This window comes from Salminus brasiliensis, chromosome 7, assembly GCF_030463535.1.
Source record: "Salminus brasiliensis chromosome 7, fSalBra1.hap2, whole genome shotgun sequence".
In the NCBI taxonomy this organism is placed as follows: domain Eukaryota; kingdom Metazoa; phylum Chordata; class Actinopteri; order Characiformes; family Bryconidae; genus Salminus; species Salminus brasiliensis.
Window position 1 is genome coordinate 31265493 of NC_132884.1, and position 10421 is coordinate 31275913.

General features: G+C 37.3%; 1 protein-coding gene across 1 annotated transcript in view; it reads left to right on the forward strand.

Moving 5' to 3' along the window:
* The window catches only part of LOC140560266 (V-set and transmembrane domain containing 2 like), a 32679-nt gene extending 29233 nt beyond the window's left edge, over positions 1-3446 (forward strand). The window contains exon 4 of the mRNA XM_072684594.1: positions 1664-3446. Within this exon, the coding sequence (XP_072540695.1) occupies positions 1664-2290 (627 nt within the window). The 3' untranslated portion in view covers positions 2291-3446. The remainder of the gene's footprint in view (positions 1-1663) is intronic.
* Positions 3447-10421: the final 6975 nt, after the last annotated feature.

Genomic DNA, 10421 nt, shown 5'->3' on the forward strand with positions numbered 1-10421 from the left:
CAAAATTATGAATAATTAATGTTGATTAGTTTTGAGATTCCAGAGTCATGTAAAACTGTTATTCCACAACCATAAATTCAGTGTGGAGGTTTGGATTTAGTGATAGCATTTTTTATGTGGTCTACAGCATTCAAGAACTCCTTTGTCTTGTCTTGTCAGATAAGCGTAAACTGGGTCTATCTCTGTCAGCCAAGGTCAAGACTATGTTGAACCAGGCAGTTATCTCCTCCAAGCATTTTCAATTGCTTCATGAATCCGCTTTGAGAAGATGTGCTAGCAACTTAAAGAAACTGTCAGAGCTGTAACCTTCCCAGGCAGGTGGTGGTTTTGAATGATAAGTGAGATAGTCTTACTTACATACTTACTTCAACATGGAGAATTTGCTGTCTTCTGCCTACAAATGTGTTATTTGGTAGCTACTTCAGGAATTAAATAATTGTAACCAAATTGTAACTATTATAATGTCTAGCACACAACTACATTTTATAAAAAATACCCAATTTGAAGTATAGCATTCATTTCAAATAATAGTTTTATTTTGTGTGTATGGACAGCCACACTGATGAGACTATTACACACCAAGCAATCCAAAGGGTTCAGTTTACTAAGATTCACTTAATTTTTGGCAGTGCTGCAGATAGTGTGTCACACAGCACCATAGACCTGGTCCTTGGGGTTTATCCTCATTCCAGGCATGGTCTGTGAGGAGTTTGGTCTGTTTTCCCCATGTCCATGCAGGTTTCCTCAAGGTTCTCTAGTTTCCCCTCACCACCACAGAAAAGTAGTAGTTGAATGTCAAATTGCCCCTAGATTTGAATGTATGGTTAGATGTAGTACCCAGCAATGGACTGACCCCCTTTCCAGGGGGTATTTCTCCCTTGTGCCCAATGATTCTGTGTAGGCTCCAGACCCAACCGCAACCTTGATCAGAAGAGGCAGAAAAGAAAATGAATGAATGGATGGATGGTTTAGTTTACTGAGATGAAGTTGATTTATTTGAACAAAATGGTTCAGTTTACTTATGGCGCTTTTCCATCGCATGGTGACTACACTACTCGAATATACTCGCTTTTTGATACCTGGTACATGATTAATTTTCCTCTACCTCAGCCCCAAAATGTAGTTGGTGACTTCACAAAACAGCACCACACCACTGTATGAGCTGTCATTGTGAGTTGGATAAAAATTTGATTGCTTTTGTAGCTTGTAGATTTTAAAAAGTTAAAAAGTAAAATCTACCTTGTACTGGATGTCGACATTGTGTCAATGAATCTCTCTGTTCAGTCAGCGCTCTGCAAGATTTACATGTCATGTTTTAGTCTCTACTTGCCTTGTTTGCAACCCCAAGCAAGCAAGTACTAATAAAGTACCTAATTTTGGGTAGCAGGTACGAAATTTGTCCAATAGAAAAGCAATAAAGCCAAGTAAAGTCAAGTAGAGTAGTATAGATAGCATGCAGTGGAAAAGCACCATAGGAGGAATTTGTCAATTAATTAATTCATAACATGATGAAACTGATGATGTCTTGCACACCAAAGTGATTGTTCAGATGTGACATTATTTTATGTATATTCTGTTCTATTTCTGAGAACGTTCTGTGAATTTGCTTGACCCGATAGTTGTTAAATGGTTCTTAAGACTCTTCCTTCATGTTCTTCTAAAGGTGGTGAAAGTGGCTGGCAGCAACATCTCTCACAGGCTTCGTCTCTCCAGTGTCAAACCTGCAGATGAAGGCACTTACGAATGTAGAGTCATCGACTTTAGCGACAACCATGCCCAGCACCACAGAGTCCGTGCCTACCTGCAAGTACAGCCTCCAGGTTCAGGTGTGCAGCTCCACAACGAGGACCAACAGCTACACAGTGGCAACCAGTTCCACAGTGAGGACCAGAATTTCCATCAAGGAAGCCATCGCCTGCAGAAGGGCTATACTCAGGTCACAGAGAGAGAAATGCAGAAGAAGGTGAACCAGCAGCTCCATCATGAGGACCATAAGCTTCATCACCCGGAACATCACGAGAGCCATCACGGTGATCCAGCGAACGAAGATCAAAAGAAGGATTCACCTCCTGCTTTCCATCATGGTGAACATCACCAGCAGGACCATCAACATCTTCACGAGGGGGGCCACCATCAAGTGCAAGAGAGAGAGGGCCACCAGCAGATGAACAAACATACACAAGCAAGCAAGAAGAGTCAACCAAAAAGCCACCAATCAGAGGTCAAAGCCCACAAGGCACATGCTACAGGGAACTCCAATGACTGTTCAACTGACGACTGTGTTCTCTAGAGCAATGGAAAGGAAACAAAGCTTAGAGAAAGGAGAACATGACTTTTTGGAGAATGAGGAGAAAAGTCTGAATGAGGAAAGAAGACAGGAGACAAAAACCTGAGGCAGAACGTAAAAAGAGTGCATGTGAAAACATCTTCATGAGAATGCTCATTAATCTCAAGGAGAAGTGGAAGTACATGAGCAGTGTGTACTACATGTTACTAGCCGATATTTCCATTTATTTACTCTACCATGCTTTTGTCTTTCAGACACGCCTATTTTTCTTACACTATATGTCCAAATGTTTGTGGACTCTCTGGAGCAGATAAACGCGCCAATCGTGGGCTAGTGGGGTATAAAGCCCCCTAGCATTGAGCTGTGGAGCAGTGAAAATGTGTTATTAGGAATGATGAATGGTACTTCATTCAATACTTTTAGGATGAGATGATGAGGTGGAATGGTAATCATCCGACATTCTAACCTCACTAACGCTTTTGTCGCTGAATGCAATCAGATCCTCACAGCAATGCTCCAAAATCTAGTAGAGATCCTTCCGTGAACAGTACAGACAGTTACTTCAACAAAAGCAGGATACACTCTTTTTTAAATACCCTTAATTTCTAAAGAAACAATGATTGAGCAGGTGTCCCAATACTTTTGTCCATATAGTGTATGTCGGCCTTGGTGATCAGTCCAAAGACTGGGTTAGGCTAGCGGGCATCTTTTTGCTGTACCTCTCTGCTTCCTCTGAAACCTTTGAATGCTCTTTGTGTGTGCAAGTGCAGATGTGTGTGTGTGCGTGCTCATGTGTGTGTATGTTCAGGTCTGTGTGAGTAAATCTGTGTACTCTGTACAGTAAGTTTTTGGATAATAAGTCTCTATGCTTTGAAATACAACCAAATTTCCAAGTCAGCTTTTGCATAAAGGTTCACCAAAAAGAACTGCAGCATAGCAGTGTTTTGATGTTTTCTGCTTTCATATTGTAGGTACGTGTAGATATACAGGATGTATATTAAATGCTGTGTCTCTCTCGAGTTTACTTTGTTCTGCTTTGATGTTTTGTATCGAATTTAAAGGACAAATTCTGTACATTTCTAAATATCTTCTCATATGTCGGTGTGGGAGGAGAAAGGTCTCTTCTGCATTATTAAAATGAATCATGTAAACGTACAAAGTCGTTTTTGTGTTTAATTCTCGTCAAACTTTCAGTTTCTGATGGATTCAGTGTTTCCCAATGTCACACTGATGCAAAATACCAACACTGAGATGTGAGGTATGGTAAACAAAACTCAGTATGGTGTCTCCTATAGCAGGACGGAGTGATCATGCAAGAAGGAGACTAGTAAAAAAGGACCCCATGACACCTATGACTACACTGACTTTAAATTGATGCTGCCATCACCATGCTTCATGGTGAGGATTGTGTTTGTGGTGATGTACAGTGCCACCTAATATGGCATCTGGTCTGATACCACATGTCTTTGAGCGAACTGTAGTTGAAATTTAATTCTCTTTGCTGCACTCCCACAAAGCTCTGACCGGTGAAGAACTGGGGGAACAGTTGTTGTACACAGTTTGTTAGGACGGCCTGCTTTAGGCAGATGTCATATTCCTTCCATTTCTCAATGATGGATTCAACTGAACACCAGGGGATGTTCAGTCACTAGGGTAGCCACAAGTTGACATAGTCAATGGTGGTGGCGTTGCTTAAAGCAGTGGCCAAATAGAGTCATTAGATATGGTTTATATCCAGTCAAAGCCCAAAGTCCAAAAAAGTTCTATATATATGCACTCCCAAAATTCCTGTACAACTAAACTCTGGCCTGTTTCCTTTGTTCCTCTTTGCACTGTGTTTGAAGGTGAAAGCCACACCACAGAAGCAATCGTGCGATGCACAAGCACCTAAAGAGATACTCGATGTTAATACCTTGTGTGCCACTGACCCTGGTGACCGCGTACTTTGGCACCAGATTTGAAACATGAAGCTGGAAGCTGCTCTTTCCTGCACAGTGCAAACGAGGAACAAAGGAAACAGTCCAGAGTTTATCTGTATGTGACTGTATGTGCCAACTTGTTAGATTATCGCTCTTGAACCTGGTGCAGTAGTGCCTCCTTCAGTGCAGCTTAAAAATTGCATTCCTCATAAAGCGATAATCAGTTAGCTGTCCTGCACATACCCAGAGCATTCCTACCAGATTCACATTATAGTTTCATTTAATATAAGCAGTGATTTGCACTACACTGTAAAATAATATAGTCCTACAATGTGCAACTTTCACCAGCATGCTACAACAGGTATCATTATGTCTGACTGAAATGTGACCTCTTTAAATAAATATAAATGGGTTATCACATCTTATATGATTTGCTCGTGGAAGATACATTGGATCATGATTACAGTTATATACATATAACTGTACATCATACATATATATATATATACAGTTTATTTATAAATATATTGCCCCAACATGCTTGCAGGCAATCAAACGGGCTTAAACAGGCACAATATTTCTAATACTGAATACAGATGAAGGCACTACAGGTCAATACTGAACACACTGCCTGTAATGTGTTCTGTTAAAGCGTGTAATACACAGAACATTAAGAACCTGTAGAATCTTAATAAGGTACATGAGGGAAATTTATTCATGCTGTTCCTCACTCTTACTGGTTTCATCGCTTGTGGGACACTTTTTGGTGTGCCACTTTTTGACTCTTACGAAGATATATATTTGTTAATAATAAACATATTGTATAGAGAAATCACATTCAGTCACATTTGGCTGAATGAATAATCAGGAAGTAAACTAGTTTAATATTGTTAAACACAGAAATATTTTTATTAGGGTTATCTTCAGCATTTTGTACTAATCTTAATTCAGATTCCAAATACTGGACTATTAATGATGAAATACTGAAACAAATTTGGCTCAAATGGATAAAATCAGACTGTAAAATTATTATTTAAACGCCACATATTAGAATATATTTGTGACGAGCAAGTTTGAATAACAATATTTTTATTACATTTCAAGTGCTGCTTTTTTCCCTAGTGAACAAACCCAGACTGAACAGAGGAAATTACTACTTAAATATTATCAGTTAAATAACCTTGTTAATAATAGGACACAATTCTTGCTATTCAAAATTTATACCACTGGACAACTGCCCTTAACACAATCAATCAAAATCACACTGGAAATAAAACCACATTTTAATACCACCCCATAAACACTGTACACATCTCTATTTTACTGAAACCTGACAAAGACCCAACCCTACTCTCCAGCAAAGGCTCATTGTCACATATTAACATAATCCATGCACACTCCATCCTGATCGATCTGGTTTAATTAAAAGAAGACACTCAACAATGTGCACATTACTCAACTCAAGAATGCAGTTACTGATTAGTACAGATTAGTATGCATGTGACATAAGGTTAACACAGAAATATTTTTATTAGGGTTATCTTCAGCATTTTGTACTAATCTTAATTCAGATTCCAAATACTGGACTATTAATGATGAAATACTGAAACAAATTTGTCTCAAATGGATAAAATCAGACTGTAAAATGATCAGGCACATTTTACAAGCCATTTTACAACCCTGTTATTTTGCCAGAAATTAGGAGTGTTCACTTTTCTTTATTTGCCACTGGAGGTCAGTCTTAATCTATTTCACTTCCTGTAGTGGCTCTGTTAATCTTTTTCAGCAGATACAGCTATAGACTAAAGAATCAAGTACACCAAAGGTGGCATTTCTAAAGCTGGAATTTTTCTTTTCCTTAAAATACATCCTCTATTTTACCCGTTTAAGGAAAACGTTTGGGAACTGTAGTCATAACAGGGCTGTAGATTTATTTAGTGTGGACGTTAAATATATTAACACACTTATTCTTTACTCTACAAAGATTTTGCTTTTATCCTAAATTATTTTAATTTATTATTTAATTATTTATATTTAGTTTCTCTTACATTTTTTGATAGGACTTCATAAAAACTTCATATTTGTAGTAGTTATTTCATAATGATTGTATTGTAATTATCTAATGTTATAGTGTATTTATATTTCTTGTGGCTGTTAAAAGATGCAGCATGTTAATTAAAAAACTGTCCGTGCTGAAACTTTGGAATGTCTCTAAACATTTTTATTTAATGGAAAGTTTTGTTGTTATACAAGAGAACCTTGCCACATGAAGATGCGAGCAGGGTGAGAGAGAGAGAGATTTTACAGCAACAGCACAATAACAGCACTGCTGGACTAAACAGTGTCATAAAAATCTTCACTCTCTGACGTGGAAACTTTTATCTTGAAATTCCACTTTACAAATTCCAAAAGCTTTTGCACTCCCTGTGAATGCAATCCGATAACATGTGATGTGTGTAGTCTGTATTTATGTGGATGTATAGTGTAACAGGACCACTTGCTTTTGTCCAGGATCACTGTTCAAACAGGCCCTTCTAAACTATTGCCCTTTAGAAGCAGCAGCCAAGATTCCGAGCAGCTTGACTGTTGTTTAAAAAACCCATCCCACCATTCTTCTGCAACATCTCATATTTCAGCTGCAGCTCCCATTTTAAAGGAACTCTGGCACTTGGAAAAACACAAAGGTTAAAGCCTTGTCAGTGAAAGGAAAGAAGACTTGATGAGACTTGCAACCTCAGCTGTGTGCACCTGAACAGTGAGAAGGGAAGTGACCGAGCGAGCTAAGATTTCATCAGACATGTGCAATCACCCCAGTGTGCGTATAGCCAAAAAACATTATAAGGGAGAGCACTGGTAAGACTAAGGATTAAGTACAATGTTTTTGTTAGAGTGTTAAACTATGCTATACTATGCTGGTTAAGCAAGCTTATTTTATTTATTTATTTATTTATTTTTGAGAGCCCTCCATAAAAGGAAAATCTGCCTATTCATTCTGAGGCACAATAACAGGGTTGTAAATAAGCTTGTTTAATAACATTTAAGCCAGATAGTATTTATACACAAATGAACAACTTAAAATGTGAAAATGGTATAAAATAAAACTTAAAATGCATTCTTTGGCACCTTTAAGGCAGATGAATGTATTATTAGGAGTTATTGGTATAGATGAGTTAGTGCTGTGCATTCAGAATCTCTTTATTTCGCCAAGTATGTTACACATACAAGGAATTTTACTTGGGGAGAGCAACACAAGTATGACATGTAACAAACAAACAAGTTGTTAACAGGTATTACAGCAAGAGAGAAAAATACACTAAACAATAAATAGAATAAAGCATAATAAGTTAAAGAAATAACTAAAAGTAATAAAGAGCTGTAAAATGATTATGTACAGATATAATTATATAAACATTTACAGATAATTAACATTTGTACAGCTGTGCAAATAATATCATAGTGCAAATGTTATGCATGTTATGTTAAACTGCACCAAATGCAGAAAAGATGGATGGAAAATGTTGAATATTCTGAGGGGATCACATCTCTTTGCCAAAAATCATAGAAGATAAAAAATAAAACAAACAGAAAAAATGAAAAACACACAGATCCAATTCTAAAACTGTATTTCAAAATTGAGTCCACAAGAACAACAAACAGTGTGAAATAAGTGTTGATTACAGCAGTTGACTAACATTACAACCTACTGACCGGCTATGTTTCCAAAGCACCTTTGCCCACTGGCTGCATGTACCCAGTAATGTTCATAAACAGGAAACCCATCTATAGCATGGTGTTGCTGCCTAGGCAGGGAATTAAACTCCAGTCTTCCTGTCTGCTTACAGGTTGCTGGTGGTACCCACTCTAGTAGGTGGATATAGCTTAACACAATGAAATAAACACAAAAAAAGGAAATAGTTAAATTAGACATGAAGAAAAAGGTTACTTTTATGCTACATAAGCATTATAAACAGTAAATCTAGGGAACTATCTGTCTGATTGCTGCATATACTTGCAAATTATTTTGCTATGGGAATACCAGAGGATTACCAAAAGCACATACTACTTCAATCTGTTTGACTGCATTAAAAAGTCTTTGCCTCGCAACAGGCTGTGCCCTGCTGTCTCCGATAGCACGGGAGGTCAAACATCCACAAATGACAAATGACAGGTTTCACCCCTCACCTAGAGCCCCTGTACAGCGAGCACTACAGTGTACATTTGTATAGAGAATACCTGTCATGCTCTTACCTAAATGGTATGAGAACTTGAATAGACCTGTTTCCTACTGTTATCCATTATGGATGGAGGTTGTAGAGTGTCAACTGATGAGGCAATCCTGAGCAGTTCAGTGATTCATTGTATATACAAGGTGTGTCTGCGAGGAAGAGCTGGAAAATACATAGCCACAGGAATTTCTTTTCAATAATAGCAGTGTGTGTGCAGGTTATCCATATGATGTATTGTTTTAATAGATATTTTTGCACTCTCATATTGTCCTCCTACATGTTAGTCTCACGTTCCAGACTGAGAGGCAGGCAAGGCCACCCTGATCCTCTATGGACAGAAGGACATTCTGTGTAATAAATGTATTCTTACTTTGGAACTGTTCATCTGTATTCAGGGAAATGACCTCTGTGTTTGGTAAAATCTTTATTTTCTTATTTCCTCACTCTTAATAATTAATAACTTAATAATTGCCCTGATAATAGCTCAGGTGACTATGTACATAGTTTTGTGCAGATGCTTTTCTGTTGTCAGAAGCCTTTGGTTGCTTGGGTTGGCATAGTTAATGTCAGAGTTCAGAACAAAGAATGCCTCCTTTTAGAACAAAAAAAAAAAAGAAAAAATGGTGGAAGACTCTCTGAATACTCCTTTCACACCAATACATCATAGCATACAATAACACTGTGTTAAATATTTCAAATGAATTAAATGTAGATTTTAATGATAAATGCAATACTTAAAAACACATTTCCCAGTATTGGAAACTGTAACTTTGATAGAGAACACATATTAGGATATAAAAAAGCATATCAGCACTGTCCAATAAAAAACAGGTATCTTCAAAATTGTGATTTTACAGGAGAAGGCAAAATGAGCTAAACTTTAAATGGGTGTAAAAAGCTTTTAATCTAAGTAATTTTAAAGCATTTCTGTTGGTCCATTCATCCAGCAGCTACAGGGTCCAAATGATGATGAAAACTAAAAACGAACAATAATTGAGATATACGTTTTTATATTGGACAGCAGTGATATATGCTACTGTCATGTGCTACAACAACAGCTACTACTATTATCACACCATCACTGACTGAACAAAACCTTCTACCTTAATTATTGTTGTTGGTTTTTTTCACTTTATTATGAAATTTGAATGTAAAAGCTACCCATCAAATTGTATAAAATATAGTATAAAAACAAAGGTTATGAATATTTTGCCGTCGTCCCATAAAGTAGCCATTTTTGTCATATAAGCATTTGATCCAGTAGTAACAACATGTGGCTGGTGTTCTGTGGGACGGTCTGTAAGGTAATACTGGAAACCACAGGAAAACACACTGTGAAACAATACAGTGGTCTAGATAGAAGCTATGTTGGCATGGTGGTGTCACACCAAGCTTCGAGTTTCACCAGCTGAGGCATATGTAGTTCAGGAGAGATTAGTCTGAACTGCCCTTCAGTTTATTCTGTTCTGCATATTTACTGTGTACTGCATATTTCCTGATTGACTGCACACTGAGTAAATAATGCCTGTTTGTGTTTACTAGGCAAATGTGCTCTTAGTACAGTGTCATTTAAGCTGTGAAAAGATGTTACTTCGGCCTAAATGTTAACACTTAGCTACAGAAAAGTATTTCGAGATTTCACAATTTGTTTTAATCTATCTGTGAGTTACTTTATTTCTATACAAACCAAACTATGCTAGTTAGCTATTATTCAAGTATTCATGTTTCCAAGTATTTATATGGTGACAGCTATCAGAGGTAGAAATTAGTTCCTTATCTGTATGTATTTATGTAAAATCAGTGAAATTTACCTTTGTTATTATCCTATAAAACACGGTTAACATATAGCACAGCGTAAGTATTTAGCATATGGTACACAGCAAATTCTCCTTGCAGGAATAACTGCTTAAACAAAGATATTTTCTCTGTAGCATTTCCCCAAGTTGGGCTGTGACCATGTTTTTGTTTTCAACACAACAATACTGAGGA